The sequence below is a fragment of the Pagrus major genome, chromosome 10, assembly GCF_040436345.1.
Source record: "Pagrus major chromosome 10, Pma_NU_1.0".
NCBI classification, from domain to species: Eukaryota; Metazoa; Chordata; class Actinopteri; order Spariformes; family Sparidae; genus Pagrus; species Pagrus major.
Genome location: NC_133224.1, coordinates 235,843 through 254,266, shown reverse-complemented (window position 1 = coordinate 254,266; position 18,424 = coordinate 235,843). Strand labels below are relative to the sequence as shown.

General features: G+C 46.0%; 2 protein-coding genes and 1 long non-coding RNA gene across 3 annotated transcripts; 1 reads left to right on the top strand and 2 right to left on the bottom strand.

Annotated features, from left to right (window-relative positions):
• Positions 1-465: 465 nt before the first annotated feature.
• Positions 466-4,397, top strand: LOC141003509 (uncharacterized). Its single transcript, XM_073474873.1, has 2 exons — positions 466-843; positions 2,664-4,397. The coding sequence occupies exons 1-2, from the start codon at positions 781-783 to the stop codon at positions 3,585-3,587; spliced, it is 987 nt and encodes a 328-aa protein (XP_073330974.1). The 5' UTR covers positions 466-780; the 3' UTR covers positions 3,588-4,397.
• Positions 4,398-4,633: 236 nt separating this feature from the next.
• Positions 4,634-12,929, bottom strand: LOC141003502 (butyrophilin-like protein 2). Its single transcript, XM_073474861.1, has 6 exons — positions 12,701-12,929; positions 10,018-10,371; positions 9,826-9,936; positions 8,964-9,290; positions 8,254-8,586; positions 4,634-5,680 (listed from the first exon to the last, which is right to left on the bottom strand). Exons 1-6 carry the CDS (start codon positions 12,714-12,716, stop codon positions 5,589-5,591), a joined length of 1,233 nt encoding a protein of 410 aa, XP_073330962.1. The 5' UTR covers positions 12,717-12,929; the 3' UTR covers positions 4,634-5,588.
• An 82-nt stretch (positions 12,930-13,011) lies between these two features.
• LOC141003540 (uncharacterized) lies at positions 13,012-17,478 on the bottom strand. The gene is made up of 3 exons (XR_012179725.1): positions 17,411-17,478; positions 17,247-17,326; positions 13,012-13,502 (listed from the first exon to the last, which is right to left on the bottom strand). It is a non-coding gene; the product is annotated as an uncharacterized lncRNA (long non-coding RNA).
• Between the last annotated feature and the right edge of the window lie 946 nt (positions 17,479-18,424).

The following is an 18,424-nucleotide window of genomic DNA, read 5'->3' as shown; positions in this document are numbered from 1 at the left end:
GTTCTGTAGCTGAAGGTTCTGTTGCAGCTAAAGGTTCTGTTGCAGCTGCAGGTTCTGTAGCTGAAGGTTCTGTTGCAGCTGCAGGTTCTGTAGCTGAAGCTGTGAAGAACGTTGTTGTTTATAATAATAACACCACAGAAGAAGACGGCCGGCTCCAGACCAGCTGTGTGTGGACCAACACTGAACATTAAACTGAAGAAATGTTCCATCAACTTCTGGCCCGTGTGGTTCTGATCCAGAGTTGTGATGAAGATAAACATCAGTGTGACAGAATGTTATTATTCATTAGTCTGGTTATTGTTTCATCATTTATTTTGCTTTGCCAGTGAAATCAATCAGAATATGATTTATAGAAGTGAACTTGTGTTCTGGAATGAATCTACAAACACTGAACGTGATGAATTTACCTTCACTGAATGAATCCAGCAGCATTTTTAATATAAGTCACCTTGTTGACGTTTGGTCTCAGTTTGATCCTTCTCAGTGAAATGAGTCAGAAAGTATCGTTTCTATATTCAGATCATTTATTCGTCTTTGACTGAAGTGAAGCAGAAGTTTCATATTTGATGCGATTTGTTTCTCTTCACAGCTGCAGGTCCGTCGGATCAGAACACTGAAAACACAGAAGAAGAAAAAGTGGGCGGTCCTGAGAACTCTGAACCAATCGGAGCAGTGGGCGGAACAGGACCGCCCCTTCACGTCACACTCATATGTGAGCCTGAAGAGGTCCAAGGGCAGAATCCAGACCGAGTCCAGGACGCAGAGGAGACCTGCTGGACGATGGAGAACCAGAACCACAGAAGAACAGAAGGCGCGTGCTCTGACAACAGCAGCTGCGTTCAGGTCAGTGGTCACAACGTCATGATGAGAGTAAAGACAGGAGGAGTCTGGAGGGTCCGTGTATCACCAGGTCACCGTGTAGTTCTGGTCCAGGGTCTGATTTCTAAATGTCTGGAATAAGATTCATTGTGACAACGATCATCATCTGCAGCCCGAAATATTACTGAAGCACTGAATCAATAATGTCAACAGGTTCTGATCAGGTTCTAATCACTTCCTGTTGATGTTCTCAGGAGACATTTCTGCTCTTTTGTCCTGAGTTGTGTCTCTCAGGCTCTCACACTGGACCTCTGCTGGTCTCAGCTGCAGACACTGAAACAAGTCCTGCTGCCTCCCGTGTGTCAGCACCAGTTTACATTATTATTGGGTCCGTATCAGGAAGTGTAGAACCGGAGCCGGGCCTGTTGCAGCTCTCTGAGGAGGAGCAGTCTTGTTAAAAAAAACCAGATCTGCAGAGTCCAGGTTTGGGGGCCCAGTCCTGGCTCCTGTAGAACCGGAGCCGGGCCTGTTGCAGCTCTCTGAGGAGGAGCAGTCTTTGTTAAAGCAACACTGAAGAGCAGCTGTGTAGTCTTGGTTAAAACCAGATCTGCAGGGTCCAGGTTTAGGATCTCCGTGCTGACTCCTGTAGAACCAGAGCCGGGCCTGTTGCAGCTCTCTGAAGAGGGGCAGTCTGTGTTGGGCCTTTAATCCAGGTGTGAAGTGTCGGAGGTCCTCTCCTCCCCCTTCATCTTTGTGGAGGTGAGTTTCCTCTTTTGTTCTCCTGAAGTCTCTTTTGTTGGAAGTGTCGGACCGGGTCGTCTGGACAGCACTCAGCCAAAGTGCCAAAGTGGAGTCGTCTGGTCTGGGGGGGTGCAGCCGTAGAGTTCAGGCTGAGGGTGGAGGAGGGGTCCGACCCACCTGAGCAGTGAAGGACTGAGGGGGGATGTGGAGGATGATGGTATAAACTGTGGAGCTGAAGTCCACAACCAGAATCCTCTAGAGAAGACACAAACTCTTTGTTTACATGTGGCGGACCCTGCCACCTTTCTTGCTGCTGTGTCAGAGCTCTGAGGTGTGTTTGGGCTCATTATGGGCTTTGGGCTTCTGCTGGGTCAGGGTGGAGTCTGAAAACATCTTCCAGCACCTGGTTTCACTGTGGCTTTAAGACTCTGCTGTCATTCTCACACTTCCTGGTTCTGTTGAGGCCACCGGGACAGTTTGAGAGCTCGTCCACGTGGTGTCAAACTGTTGTGACGGCCGGGCCTCCTGTGGCTGTTGGGCCGTTTGCCTTTCTTTCTTTCTTTCTGTACTGCAGAGGCCCAGCAGGAGCGCTGGGTCGTCGTCAGTTGCTGGGACACCTGGGCCCGGTGTCCCCGGTACTACAAGAGCACACCTCACCAGCTCTGGATGGGAGAGGACAAAGGGGAGACTCTGCTGTCTGCTCTCAGCGCTCCTCATTGTGTTCATTGTTTCTGTTTCCACCTGACAACACACCGCTCACTATCTTGACAATCATGCACACACACTAGCACTACTGATTTACTGACTGCCACACCTCACAACATGTTTTGAGTTGGTTGATATAAAAGATGATTTCCTTTGTGTCATCTCCCGTTATCTGTCAGGGCTTTGAGCCGGCCGTGGCGCTGTACGTTCAGACACTCACATCATGTGACACGTGACGTAACACAGTCTTCTGTCTGGACTTTGATGTTTGTGTCTGCGTGCTGCTGCGTCAGTTGGACTTCCCCTCTGGAGGATCAGTGGAGGACTTTCTCATGTTGACTTAAACATCATGTAATGTTTTGAATAACGTCTCTCTGTCTCTCTCTCTGTTGCTATAGGAACAGGGAGGAGCGAAGGGACTGAAGCAGTCGGACAAAACGCCGGCATCACTGAGAAAATCAAACGTCGGCCTGAGAGGTCACACCGGAGAGAAACCACACGGCTGTGATCAGTGTGGGAAAACTTTTGCTACGTCCGGTTCCCTAAAAACCCACCGAAGCATTCACACAGGAGAGAAACCGCACGGCTGTGACGAGTGCGGGAAAGCTTTCCTGTCCAAGAGTACGCTGAAAATCCATCAACGGATTCACACGGGAGAGAAACCGTACCGCTGTGAAGAATGTGGCCGACACTTCAGAACAACGGGTGACCTCAGAGTTCATGGGCGCTCTCACACTGGAGAGAGACCGTACGACTGTGACCGGTGTAGCAAAGCCTTCTTAACATCAGGTGACCTGAACATCCACAAACGTGTTCACACTGGAGAGAGGCCTTACAGCTGTGACCAGTGTGGGAAAGCTTTCACAACTCGAGGTTACCTTCAGATCCATCGACGGCTTCATACAGGAGAGAAACCATACCGCTGTGAATACTGTGAGAAAACCTTCGTCACTCAAGGCAGCTGGGCGATCCACCTTAAAATGCACCGCGGAGAGAGACCGCATCAGTGTGACCAGTGTGGGAAGAGTTTCCTTCTATCAACTTCGCTAAAGCATCATCAGTACATTCACAGTGGAGAGAAACCCTACCCCTGTAAGCGGTGTGACAAAGCGTTTGCAGCTCCGGCTGGTTTAAGTAAACACCAAAGGTGTCACTCTGGGGAGAAACCATACGGGTGTGACCAGTGTGGGAAAAGCTTTGCTAGGAATGGTGGCCTTAAAGCTCACAAGAGAATCTGCAAGAGAAACCAGACGTCTGGGACCATCGTGGAGAATCTGACGTCCGAGCAGGTGACCTCCAGCTCCACCTCCACACTCGCATGATGAAGAAATGAAGAGTTGTCAGAACTAGTGTGGTACCGAGGTGTTTCAGTAAACCGCTCATTAATTCTGCAGTTCTGACTTTAAATTTCATCAACAATGATCAACTTCTCTGTTTTATCTTTGACAAAGTGTCAGAATTCAATTCTGCAGCAGAGAAAAACTATAAAAACTGGAGTAACGAGCTGATGTCCTACCAGCACGATACCATTTATTACTGACCTGCCCGCACGCCACAAACAGATCAGAGCCAGCTCGCTGTTGCTCTGCTGTTTCACTTCCATCGGTCAGATCCAGTTTTTTAAACCTTTTTTTACACATTTGTGAATGAATCTTTATTCAAGTTGTTGTGTTTTTATTTCACTTAAAATCCTCTTTTGTTCAGAAACTGTGACGTGTTCAACATCTTCACTGACGAGTTAAAACTCAGTGAAACTACTGAAGACTGGAAGCTCAATTCTGCCACTTAAAGAAAACAGGAATCAAATTAAAACTGAGCTTGATGAAAGAAATGTTCTGTTAGAAGTCGTAATAAAAGATTGAACGTTGAAATTCTGAGTAAAAATGTGGTGAGGTGGGATGTGAATATTAGTTGTCATTTTATAAGAGAAGTGTGAAACAGCTGTTTGTGTTCAGTGAGGAGGAAGAGACGGCAACACAAATAAAATGAGACGTTTGTTCTGCTGAAGTTCTGATTGAATCAAATCTGTCTTTTCTTTCTTTGTCTTTATTTGAACACGTTAGTTGTGTTTGAGTTATAGAAAGAGGGCTGGAACTGGACCCAAGAACAAAGTGTCATCTCTGGTTTCTGTTAAAGGTTCTGTTCTGGTCATCGGCGGGCCTGAACAGCACCGTCCGACCCGTAAAATGACACTAAAGTTCAGAGATAATCTGAGTGGCCCTGAAAGATTTGCACCAGTGTGATGATGAGCCGCGCCGACATGTAACGATTGTAATTGACCTTCTAATAACAGCTGGTTCTCTGCAGCTGTGACTGAACACCTGTTCAACACTGAAGTAAATTAATACACTTCTTCAATATGAAACACTCGTGATCATACTTTTTATTTCCAGTTTCTCTGAAGCTGAAAGATAAATTTACATCCGTTACAACCACAGCGACAGATGATGGCTGTTACCATAGTGACAGATGATGGCTGTAACCATAGCGACAGATGATGGGTGTAACCATAGTGACAGAGGATGATGGCTGTTACCATAGCGACAGAAGATGGCTGTAACCATAGCGACAGATGATGGGTGTTAAAAACTGTGAATCATCCATGAAGAGGACATCTGAGAAATGAATTATATAAAACCATGTCCCAAACTCTTGATTTGTTAAACTGTCATTAAAGGTTAAGATCAACTTTATTCTACATTGAGTTGAGTTTATATCATCTGAACTTCAAACCAGAGAAATCTGCCCCAAACAGGCATGAATGACCAACACGAGTGTACTGCTCCTTTAAAAGACGTCCAGCTGTGATGTTACAGACTTTAAACCTGACGGACCAAACTCCTGTTGACCCCAATATAAATGTGAGACACATGAAAGTGTCCTCAGTCATCACACATGTAGAAATAAGCTGTGCCACATGGGGGCGCTGTAATCAAAGTGATGCTGCCTCATGAATCCATCACTCACAGCTTTAGATCCATTTTCATGCTGCTGTCACAGAGTGGAGACATACTGTCTGTGCATCTGAGGGTGTATTTACACTTTACTGTCAGAGTTAAGGATCTAAACCACATGTTTCAGTCCAAACCAACATGTGACATCACTCTGACATCACTCTGACATCACTCTGACATCACTGATCAATGGTCATCAATAGTGAGTGTGTAGACTGTGTGAGAGTCAGTAGGAGGAGTCAAAGGGGAGAGGAAGCTGACGAAGCGTCCTCCTGTCTTCATCCGTCGTCCATCAGCTCCTTCACCTTCATTTAGTCTCTGATCCAAAGTCACATCAGATCAATAATCAAAGATTGACCAACAGACCGATCAGACAGATTGATCAGCCATCAGAGGAGTCGGATCAGTGGAGCTACTTCTGTTCCTGATGTCCACTGTTTCATCTTTGATCTGAATTCTCCCTGCAGAGGAGACAGAGGACAGTTAGACAGAGACAAGCAGCCAACCAGAGACAAGCAACCAACCAGAGACAAGCAGCCAACCAACCAGAGACAAGCAGCCAACCAGAGACAAGCAACCAACCAGAGACAAGCAGCCAACCAGAGACAAGCAGCCAACCACAGACAAGCAGCCAACCACAGACAAGCAACCAACCACAGACAAGCAGCCAACCAGAGACAAGCAGCCAACCAGAGACAAGCAGCCAACCAGAGACAAGCAGCCAACCAGAGACAAGCAACCAACCAACCAGAGACAAGCAACCAACCAGAGACAAGCAACCAACCAGAGACAAGCAGCCAACCAACCAGAGACAACCAACCAACCAACCAGAGACAAGCAACCAACCAGAGACAAGCAGCCAACCAACCAGAGACAAGCAACCAACCACAGACAAGCAACCAACCAGAGACAAGCAGCCAACCAGAGACAAGCAACCAACCAACCAACCACAGAGAAGCAACCAACCAGAGACAAGCAGCCAACCAACCAGAGACAAGCAACCAACCAGAGACAAGCAGCCAACCAGAGACAAGCAACCAACCAGAGACAAGCAGCCAACCAACCAGAGACAAACAACCAACCAGAGACAAGCAACCAACCAGAGACAAGCAGCCAACCAACCATAGACAAACAACCAACCAGAGATGAGCAGCCAACCAGAGACAAGGAGCCAACCAGAGACAATCAGCCAACCAGAGACAAGGAGCCAACCAGAGACAAGCAGCCAACCAGAGACAAGCAACCAACCAGAGACAAGCAGCCAACCAGAGACAAGCAACCAACCAGAGACAAGCAACCAACCAGAGACAAGCAGCCAACCAACCAGAGACAAGCAACCAACCAGAGATGAGCAGCCAACCAGAGACAAGGAGCCAACCAGAGACAAGCAGCCAACCAGAGACAAGCAGCCAACCAACCAGAGACAAGCAACCAACCAGAGACAAGCAACCAACCAGAGACAAGCAGCCAACCAGAGACAAGCAACCACCCAGAGACAAGCAACCACCCAGAGACAAGCAACCAACCAGAGACAAGCAGCCAACCAACCAGAGACAAGCAGCCAACCAGAGACAAGCAACCAACCAGAGACAAGCAGCCAACCAACCAGAGACAAGCAACCAACCAGAGATGAGCAGCCAACCAGAGACAAGGAGCCAACCAGAGACAAGCAACCATCCAAAGACAAGCAGCCAACAAGAGACAAGCAGCCAACCAGAGACAAGCAGCCAACCAACCAGAGACAAGCAACCAACCAGAGATGAGCAGCCAACCAGAGACAAGCAGCCAACCAGAGACAAGCAACCAACCAACCAACCAGAGACAAGCAGCCAACCAACCAGAGACAAGCAACCAACCAGAGACAAGCAGCCAACCAACCAGAGACAAGCAACCAACCAGAGATGAGCAGCCAACCAGAGACAAGGAGCCAACCAGAGACAAGCAACCAACCAGAGACAAGCAGCCAACCAGAGACAAGCAACCAACCAGAGACAAGCAGCCAACCAGAGACAAGCAGCCAACCAACCAGAGACAAGCAACCAACCAGAGACAAGCAGCCAACCAGAGACAAGCAACCAACCAACCAACCACAGAGAAGCAACCAACCAGAGACAAGTGATCAACCAGAGACAAGCAGCCAACCAACCAGAGACAAGCAACCATCCAGAGACAAGCAACCAGGCAACCAACCACAGACAAGTAACCAACCAGAGACAAGGAACCAACTAGAGACCAGCAGCCAACCAGAGACAAGCAGCCAACCATCCAGAGACAAGCAACCAACCAACCAAAGAGAAGCAACCATCCAGAGACAAGCAACCACTCAGAGACAAGCAGCCAACCAGAGATAAGCAGCCAACCAGAGACAAGCAACCAACCAGAGACAAGCAACCACTCAGAGACAAGCAGCCAACCAACCAGAGACAAGCAACCAACCAGAGATGAGCAGCCAACCAGAGACAAGCAGCCAACCAGAGACAAGCAACCAACCAGAGACAAGCAGCCAACCAGAGACAAGCAACCAACCAGAGACAAGCAGCCAACCAACCAGAGACAAGCAACCAACCAGAGACAAGCAGCCAACTAGAGACAAGCAACCAACCAACCAACCACAGAGAAGCAACCAACCAGAGACAAGTGATCAACCAGAGACAAGCAACCAACCAGAGACAAGCAGCCAACCAACCAGAGACAAGCAACCATCCAGAGACAAGCAACCAAGCAACCAACCACAGACAAGTAACCAACCAGAGACAAGGAACCAACTAGAGACCAGCAGCCAACCAGAGACAAGCAGCCAACCATCCAGAGACAAGCAACCAACCAACCAAAGAGAAGCAACCATCCAGAGACAAGCAACCACTCAGAGACAAGCAGCCAACCAGAGATAAGCAGCCAACCAGAGACAAGCAGCCAACCAGAGACAAGCAGCTAACCAGAGACAAGCAACCAACCACAGACAAGCAGCCAACCAGAGACAAGCAGACAACCAGAGACAGACACACAGACCTCTGTTCTGTATCTTCATACTGACCTTTGACCTTGAGCTTCACTCTTTTTGCTCTCAAGATGTATCCGTCCTTGTTGTAGACTCCACACCAGTATCTTCCTGTGTCTGTCTCTTTGGGGTATTTCAGGGTCAGACTGAGGTCTCCAGTCTTCAGCAGGTCTTTCTTCATCTCTGTTCGGTCTTTGTAATCCTGGTCCTGTTCTTCAGGCTGGTCAGATCTGTTCTGATACAGGTGGACTGTCCTGTCTGAGGGTTCATAGCGTTTCCACTTCACTTCAGCATCCTCAAGCAGGTCAGGTGTTGTTTTGAAGGGCAGCTGGGCAGACTCCACCCCCTCCTCCACCTTCACCTGACAGTCTGAGAGGACAACAAACACAACATCAGCTGTACAGACAGCAGCAGCAGTTTTGAATAACTTTATTGACTGATTACAAAGTAGTAGAGAAAGCTGAAGGACAGAACCAGGTGAGACCAGCAGGTAACAGGGGACAGAAATACAGGAAGTAAAACCAGGTGTTCAAGGTGTTGGACATGATCAGAGTCCTGATGGTGTTGTGATGTTTTGTCCCTGTGGTCTTCACAGTAATGTCTCCTCTCAGTGTTGAACTGCTGTTTGTTGCTTCTCTTTGTCACTTTCACATTTCTGGACGTCAAATTACTGACCTCTGACCTGTATCTACAGTACTGACCTCTGGCCTGTATCTACAGTACTGACCTGTATCTACAGTACTGACCTTTGATCTGCAGCAGCACTTGTTTCTTCATCAGGATGTGTTCCTCCCTGTTGTAGATGGTGCAGGTGTAGGGGTTTTTGTCTCTGATTGTGGGGTATTTCAGGGTCAGACTGAGGTCTCCAGTTTTCAACAGGTTTCTCTTCATCTCTGTTCGACCTCTGTAAACAATGTGCTGTTCTTCAGGCTGGTCAGAGCCGTTCTGATACACATGGACCTTCCAGTCACCTCCGTCCCTCCACTCCACTTTAGCATCTTCAGGCAGGTGAACTGTGGTTTTGCAGGGCAGCTGGACAGACTCCGCCCCTGAATCCACCTCCACCTGGTAGACTGAGAGGACAACAAACCACAACATCAGCTGTACAGACAGCAGCAGGAACTGTGATGGTAACAGGACCTCACTGTCTCATCCTTCTCTTGCAATCCCAGACCTCGCTGTCTCATCCTTCTCTTATAATCCCAGACCTCACTGTCTCATCCTTCTCTTATAATCCCAGACCTCGCTGTCTCATCCTTCTCTTAAAATCCCAGACCTCGCTGTCTCATCCTTCTCTTAAAATCCCAGACCTCGCTGTCTCATCCTTCTCTTATAATCCCAGACCTCGCTGTCTCATCCTTCTCTTATAATCCCAGACCTCGCTGTCTCATCCTTCTCTTAAAATCCCAGACCTCACTGTCTCATCCTTCTCTTATAATCCCAGACCTCACTGTCTCATCCTTCTTTTATAATCCCAGACCTCACAGTCTCATCCTTCTCTTATAATCCCAGACCTCACTGTTGACAGTCTGTCTCAACAGTCAGGGAGCCACCAGAGTAAAGATGCTGCCCATGTGCATGATGGGTAGTGTAGTAGTAGTGACATACCTGACATGAAATAGTGCCTAAAATGTAGTAAAAGAGCTCCAGAAACAAGAAGTCCAACAACCAGGAGAACCAGGAGAACCAGGAGAGCTTTGGCCCAGGGTGGGAATCGTGCTGTGGGAACCAGAAACATAAAGAACATGACCTCTGACCTCTGACCTGTATCTACAGTAGGTTTTAGGGTTAGTTGCTGACCTTTGACCTGCAGCTGTACGTCTGTCACTCTCAGTTCTCTCTTTATCCCCCTTCTGAACCATCTGACGGTGCAGGTGTAGTTCCCGCTGTCAGAGAGGTGGAGTTGTGTCAGGTTGAGGCTGAGGTCTCCAGTTTCCAGAGCGTCAGTCTTCATGGATGTTCGGCCGCTGTAAAGCTGGTTTTGGTCTTTAAGTTGGTCACCTTCCTGCTGACGCTGGTGGACGGTTGAAGGATCCAGATCGTAGCGGCTCCACACCACTGAGGGCTCGTCCAGTTCAAAAGTCTGAGACTCACAGGGCAGCAGGACAAACGGGTCCCCCTCATACAGCTCCACAGCTGAGGCATGCTGGGAAACTGTGAGGTCACACAGACAGAGAGGGTCAATGACAGCAGCCTTATTTCATGTCATGAGTGAATGTGGTCCTCTGCAGTGTGTGCAGCCTGTAAACTGTGCTGCTAAAGCTCAACTCAGGCTCAAAGCTCAAGTTAAACAACATGATTTATGGAGTAATTTTATAACATGAACTGTGTAATTCCTTGGAAGTTATGGACTAATTTTGTTGTATAAGTCACTACATATAAAATATTTACGGGTTCCCACTGGTAGTTAAATGTTGCTTCAGTGAAACAAATGAGTGACAACTGGGCATTTAGAGGAATGAAGAATTGTGGCAAGATTATAATAAGTCCACTCTTCTCTCCTTGTTACTCTGTAATTACACAATAATATCAGGTTGTGGAGGCGGCAGGCTTAGAAGGGTATTCCAGACATCCATTTCCCAGCAATGCTTTCCAGCTCCTTGTGAACAAGATATTTTAACTCCTTCACTTGGGGCAGGAGCTCAACCCCCAACCAGAAGGGATAATCCAACAGTTTCGGCAGAGAATAATGGCCTCAGACTTGGAGGTTCTGATCCTCATCCTGACCACTTCACTCTTGGCTGCAAACCACTGAAGTGCCTGCTAGAGGTCACAGACTGAAGAAGCCAGCAAAACTATGTCATCTGCAAAGAGGAGCGATGCAAACTGGACACTTTCTTCCCCCTGGCTGCGCCTTGAAAACCTGTCCATGAAAATCACAAACAGGATCGGAGAGAAGGGACAACCCTGACGGAAAACCCACCAGAAACATGCTTGACTTAGTGCTGAGTATGAAGACACAGCTCTCACCGCATTTATAGGTTCTGTTCCCAGCCAGCCCATGCAGCCAGGACTGCACAGATTTGTACATTGGGGAGACAAAACAACCTCCACAAACGAATGGCACAACACAGGAGGACCAACTCCTCAGGTCAAGACTCTGCTGTCCACTTACATCTGAAGGAGACAAGTCATTCCTTTGAGGACAACAATGTAAACATCTTGTCCAGAGAAGACAGATGGTTTGAAAGAGGAGTATAAGAATCCATCTATGTCAAACCGGAATGACTGTCTTTGAACAGAGGAGGTGGACTAAGACATCACTGATCACCCACCTACAATGCAGTACTGACCTCTCTCCAGACAGCTAAACAACCAGTCACACCTGGACTCACCTGGCCTTAGGAACCCACATGAAGGCCAGTTGGGTCAGTGACCCACAAGTGGCCCTAACAACTCTGAAACTAAGAGCTCACATCCTTAACGAGTCTGTACTGTAAGAACACTCCCACACTTTGTAAGGAGACTCTCATACTCTGTAAACACACTCCCACACCATGTAAGGACACTCCCATACTCTGTAAGGACACTCCCATACTCTGTAAGTATACTCCCATACTCTGTACGAACACTCCCACACTATGTAAGGACACTCCCGCACTATGTAAGGACACTCCCATACCATGTAAGGACACTCCCATACTTTGTAAGGACACTCCCACACATAGTTGAAAAGCCTGCAGCTCCTCCAGTTAGTTAAAACTGAAGAAGCCTCTTGGATGAGAGGTGAAACTGAAACAAGTCCAGTTGACTACGATACAGCACTTAGAGGTACCTTTTGCCTAAGGTTCCTTGCCCCACTGCCCACAGCTACTTTCAGTTGCACAGAGGCAACCCTGTCGTTCCTCTGGGAGAACTCCAACACTGCAGCCCTCGGCTGGGGGCTTGTGAGTGGGGTCACACAAAGAAACTCACAATTTCCATGTAAACTCACGCTTTAATTCATCAAATGAGTTGCCAAATATATAGAAAATATAGTGAAGACTGGTTAGAATTAATTATTTTTCCTTGAAATAATAATGTTGTCCTTCAAACTTTGCTTTGTCAAAGAATCGTTCGCCTGCAGCAGTCATAGCCTTTCAGACTTTTGTTATTCTAGCTGTCAGTTTGTTGAGGTGATCTAAAGAAATGTCCCTCCATGCTTCCTGTAGCTCCTCACGCAGGTTGGATTGGACTGATGGGCGGGTTTGAGATCAGGTGACTGTGCTGTTCAAACTAATAAATGAGTTTCAATGGATCATTTGTGTGGACTTTGCCCCGTACAGCTGCTGCAACAGGCCATATAACTGAGGACAGTGTGACTTCACAGTCTTCTACACTCAACACAAATATAAACACAACACTTTGGTTTTTGCTCCAGTTTTCACCAGTTGAACTCAAAGATTTAAGACTTTTTATGCACACAAGAATTATTTCCCTCAGCAGCAGTTTGTTAAAATGTGTGTTAGTGAGCTCTTCTTCTCTGCCAAGATAATCCACCCACCTGACAGGTGTGGCATATCAAGCTGCTGATCAAACAGCAGGGTTATTACACAGGTGGTCTTTGGACTGGTCACAATAAAGGCCACTCTGACATGTGCAGTCTGATCCCCTTCAGCTCACGGGAACAGCTCTGGTGGACATTCCTGCAGCCAACACGCCACTTTCATTGTGTTGTGTGATGAAACTGCACATCTTAGAGCGACCTTTGATTGTGAGCAGTCCAAACAACACCTGTGCAACAATCCTGCATTTATATTTGTACTGAGTGTACATTCATCAGGGTTTAAAGACAAGCAGCATTATTACGTCTGTTAACAGGAGCCATCAGAATGTGAGCGATCTGCAGGGATCTAATCCTGAAGAACAGAAGTGAGGACAGTGTGACTGTACAGTCTTCTACATTCATCAGGGTCTAAAGACACAGTGAACATCTGCTGCCTTCAATCTGTTCTTCATGTGTTTCTCTGAAGAAAACATGGTCCTGGAGTTGAAACACACTGATGAAGTGAAGATGACACAAATCCACATTAAAGACACGATGTTGGACTGAGGTGATGATCAGATCAGAGGGAGGAAGGTTATCTTACCGTGCACGAGGATCACAAACACCACAAACATCTTCATCTTCCTGTCACAACTACAACAAGCACAAGTCCTCTTTAATGAGCTCCACTTCAGAAACACATGGAGGACATCAGTTCACAGCCAGTCGTGACTTTCCTCCTGCTGACCGTCCACTGACACCAGGACTGAACTGCACTTTCACTTTCAAAGGTGTTGTTACGGAAGACCAGTTCTGCCAACTAAAGAAAAGACGAAGAAAAAACTGAGCTTGATTAAAAAAACATGATAAGTCATAAGTGTGAGATGAAACGTTGCTATTAAAAGAAATAATGTTGACGTCATGAGATAATAAAACAATGTAATTATGAATTAAAAAGTAGAACACGTGAGATAAAAAGTCCACATCATAGATAAAGAGTTATAATTATGACATAAAAAATTTTGAGATAAAAGGCTGATTCACATGAAGTTTATCAGTCAACACACATTTGAGAGGATCTCAGACTCTAACCCTCAACCCAAAGTAAAAGTACTCAGATAATATTATTGGATTATAATTATTGATACATTCATGTGTTGATCATCATGTTGACTTATAAACTGCTGATAGTTTAATCTGTAATTAAACATCAGCACTTAAGTACAGTACTCGATATCGTGATTATTGATTATTGATCCTCGTCAAAGTTAAAAGCAAACATCTGAACACTGATGGAGGAAAACAGGAAGAGGTTCAGGTTTCATGTCAATCAGAGGACGCTGGAACACAACCAGGGTGAGTGTGTGTGTGAGTGTGTGTGTGTGTGTGTGTGTGTGTGTGAGTGTGTGAGTGTGAGTGTGAGTGTGTGTGTGTGTGTGTGTGTGTGTGTGTGTGTGTGTGTGTGTGAGATTAGGGTCGGATTAATTCAGGATCCGGGCAAGAGGCCACATTTAACATCTGTACACAGAGTTTGATATTTTGGAGCTACAGGTTTTAATCCTGCTCGCCTGTCGTTAGTAACACAGGACAGGCAGACAGACAGACAGACAGACAGACATGATATCTGAGCTCTGATTGGTGGGATTAAACCAACAGGATTAATAATAGAGCCTCAGCAGACAGACAGACAGAAGAAGGTGGTCAGAGAGCTGAAAACAAACAGACAGACAGGTGCAGAGTGTGGACGACAGGACTCAGACAGACAGACAGACAGACACCAGGTAACCAGGTAAGTCATGAAGTGTTTGGTTTGTGTGGGCTGATGGGATACGTTGTAGTTTGAGTGAACAGTGGAGACATTTTAGGGATTTCAAAATCTGTTGTGCCCGAGGGGTGAGCGTGCCACAGCGTGTAAAATATAATCTATAATCTGTAATCTATAATCTATAATCTATAATCTATGAAATATCTGTGATGACATGAGAAATAAGAGAACACGGATATCTTAACATACAGAAAGTCAAAGTTCTGCATCCATCAGGGGTAATAAACGAGACCAAATGGGACCATGAGGACCAAAGACTCCGCTGTGTCTCCTCAGAGGTTATTTCACAATGCTACCATTAGCTGGAGCTCTGTTATTTCACATTGCTAATGTTAGCTCTGTTATTTCACATTGCTAATATTAGCTCTGTGTTATTTCACAATGCTACCATTAGCTGGAGCTTTGTTATTTCACATTGCTAATGTTAGCTCTGTGTTATTTCACAATGTTTAGCTGGAGCTCTGTTATTTCACATTGCTAATGTTAGCTCTGTTATTTCACATTGCTAATGTTAGCTCTGTGTTATTTCACATTGCTAATGTTAGCTCTGTGTTATTTCACATTGCTAATGTTAGCTCTGTGTTATTTCACATTGCTAATGTTAGCTCTGTTATTTTACATTGCTAATGTTAGCTCTGTGTTATTTCACATTGCTAATGTTAGCTCTGTTATTTCACATTGCTAATGTTAGCTCTGTTATTTCACATTGCTAATGTTAGCTCTGTGTTATTTCACATTGCTAATGTTAGCTCTGTTATTTCACATTGCTAATGTTAGCTCTGTAATTTCACATTGCTAATGTTAGCTCTGTTATTTCACATTGCTAATGTTAGCTCTGTGTTATTTCACATTGCTAGCCTAATGTTAGCTCTGTTATTTCACATTGCTAATGTTAGCTCTGTGTTATTTCACATTGCTACCATTAGCTGGTGCTCTGTTATTTCACATTGCTACCATTAGCTGGTGCTCTGTTATTTCACATTGCTAATGTTAGCTCTGTGTTATTTCACATTGCTACCATTAGCTGGTGCTCTGTTATTTCACATTGCTAATGTTAGCTCTGTGTTATTTCACATTGCTAATGTTAGCTCTGTTATTTCACATTGCTAATGTTAGCTCTGTGTTATTTCACATTGCTACCATTAGCTGGTGCTCTGTTATTTCACATTGCTACCATTAGCTGGTGCTCTGTTATTTCACATTGCTAATGTTAGCTCTGTGTTATTTCACATTGCTAATGTTAGCTCTGTTATTTCACATTGCTAATGTTAGCTCTGTGTTATTTCACATTGCTAATGTTAGCTCTGTGTTATTTCACATTGCTAATGTTAGCTCTGTTATTTCACATTGCTAATGTTAGCTCTGTGTTATTTCACATTGCTAACATTAGCTGGTGCTCTGTTATTTCACATTGCTAACATTAGCCCTTGTTGTTTGTTAGCCATGTTTGCGGGCCGAGCGTCGGGGGCGGGTGCAGCAGTCGGGCCGTCAGCGGCGGCAGGTGGAAAAGGCGGGAAGTTTTCGGTGGAGGAGCTGTACGGGTTCAATAAGAAGCCGAAGGTGAACAAGGGGAATTCTGGGAAATCGGACAAAGGCGACGGGAAGAAAGAAACGAAGGACAAAGAAGAATCTATGCTGGCATCTCAGATCCTGGAGGCCGCCAGGAGGCTGATGGAGAGACGACGACTGGAGATCTACCTGAAGGAGTGTGACATCACCATGGAGCAGAGCAACATACCATACAGGTGAGACACAGTGAGACAGGTGAGACACACTGAGACAGGTGAGACACACTGAGACAGGTGAGATAAACTGAGATAGGTGAGAGACAGTGAGACGGGTGAGACACACTGAGACAGGTGAGACACACTGAGATAGGTGAGAGACAGTGAGACGGGTGAGACAGTGAGACAGGTGAGACACACGGAGACAGATGAGAGACAGTGAGACAGGTGAGACACAGTGAGACAGGTGAGACACACAGACAGGTGAGAGACAGTGAGACAGGTGAGACACACTGAGATAGGTGAGAGACAGTGAGACAGGTGAGACACAGTGAGACAGGTGAGACACACTGAGATAGGTGAGAGACAGTGAGACAGGTGAGACACACGGAGACAGATGAGAGACAGTGAGACAGGTGAGACAAACAGACAGGTGAGACACACTGAGACAGGTGAGACACAGTGAGACAGGTGAGACACACTGAGATAGGTGAGAGACAGTGAGACGGGTGAGACACAGTGAGACAGGTGAGACACACGGAGACAGATGAGAGACAGTGAGACAGGTGAGACACACTGAGATAGGTGAGAGACAGTGAGACAGGTGAGACACACTGAGATAGGTGAGACACACAGACAGGTGAGAGACAGTGAGACAGGTGAGACGCATTATATTAATATTAATAATCAGCAGCCTTCAGGCAGGAGGCTGTGAATTGGCTGTTTTTTGACTGTAGTTTGGTTGGTTGGGTTGGCTGAGATCTGAGTGGTTGTAATGACACCGTCTGACCACCAGAGGACGCACTGACTTCCTGTAACTTGATGACTCACACAGAGCTTCATGACTATTTATTGTTCTTCACTTATTCCATGTTTTTATTTGATGTTCTCTTTAATATCAGTGTTCCTCTGAGGAGCGAGGTGGAGTCTGAGTCACTGTTCTCACATCAGAGAACGTGTGTGCACTACAACTACTCCGTCACTCTGATATATTGAATGCAGTACTGATACTTACATGTCATTAGTACTGATGGTACTGTTCGTGTTGATGGTGGTCTGTGATGTCATAATGAAGTCCTAACTCTGATTGGCCCCCTGGGAGCAGAGACAGATGAGAGCCAGCACCTGGAGCCAAAATGTGATCAATAAGCAAACAAACTGATGGATGTTTTCACCAACCAGAATCAATGTTCAGTCTTCTGTCTTCATCTCACCACAGAGGGACATATTGATCATCCTGATCAGAGCCCACGCTGATCAATCGACACAATAGAGACATTCAGGAGAAACAACGACCAATGAAAACAATAGAAGCATTAAGGGAGAGTCAGTCAGCGTTAAAATAGCAGATTTCTAAAGGAAGTTCTGCATTAAGGTTTTAGATGATAACTTATTTGGAGGACAAACAATAACACTTGTTTTGTGGTCCTGTGCTGTGAGTTCATTTAACATTAAAATGGTAGATTTTAACAGAAGTTCTACATACAGCTTCCATTCACTGAGCGGTACAGTGACAGGTGAGTACCTGGAACACAGCTCACATACTCTGACAGGTGCGTACCTGGAACACAGCTCACATACTCTGACAGGTGCGTACCTGGAACACAGCTCACATACTCTGACAGGTGCGTACCTGGAACACAGCTCACATACTCTGACAGGTGAGTACCTGGAACACAGCTCACATACTCTGACAGGTGAGTACCTGGAACACAGCTCACAGTCAACACAAAGCTACATGATGCGTCTCATTAATCTTCTTCTTTCACTTTCTATCTAACCACATTAGTTCGACTTGGATTATAAAGCTGTCGTGCAAAGACTGGACTAAAAATGTGCAGCAAAACAAATCAGACGACAGAGGCTAAAATAAGACCAGAACCAAGAGGTTCTGAAGAACTCGACTTATTTTCTGCATAAAACCAGATCAAAGATGAGCCGAGTGTAAAATAGATCAAACAGTTTGTGTGTGTGTGTGTGTGTGTGTGTGTGTTAGTGTTAGTGTGAGTGTGTGTGTGTGTGTGTGTGTGTGTGTGTGTGTGTGTGTGTTAGTGTGTGTGTGTGTGTGTGTGTGTGTGTTAGTGTTAGTGTGTGTGTGTGTGTGTGCAGCTAGTGTAGTAATCCACATTAGTGACAGCATACCTTCAGCCTCAGGCGTCACACTGTCTCTGCATTCAGCTCTAATGGGACAAG

What these genes read in the sequence shown, in the direction of transcription:
- LOC141003509 (XM_073474873.1), top strand. Translation starts at nt 781, where the DNA reads ATGGAGAACCAGAACCACAGAAGAACAGAAGGCGCGTGCTCTGACAAC. An exon ending in ACAACAGCAGCTGCGTTCAG is followed by an intron (nt 844 to 2,663) that starts GTCAGTGGTCAC and finishes CTGTTGCTATAG; the next exon opens with GAACAGGGAGGAGCGAAGGG.
- LOC141003502 (XM_073474861.1), bottom strand. An exon ending in CGTACAGCTGCAGGTCAAAG is followed by an intron (nt 9,937 to 10,017) that starts GTCAGCAACTAA and finishes TGGTTCCCACAG; the next exon opens with CACGATTCCCACCCTGGGCC. An exon ending in AGTGCTGCTGCAGATCAAAG is followed by an intron (nt 8,587 to 8,963) that starts GTCAGTACTGTA and finishes TTGTCCTCTCAG; the next exon opens with ACTGTCAGGTGAAGGTGGAG.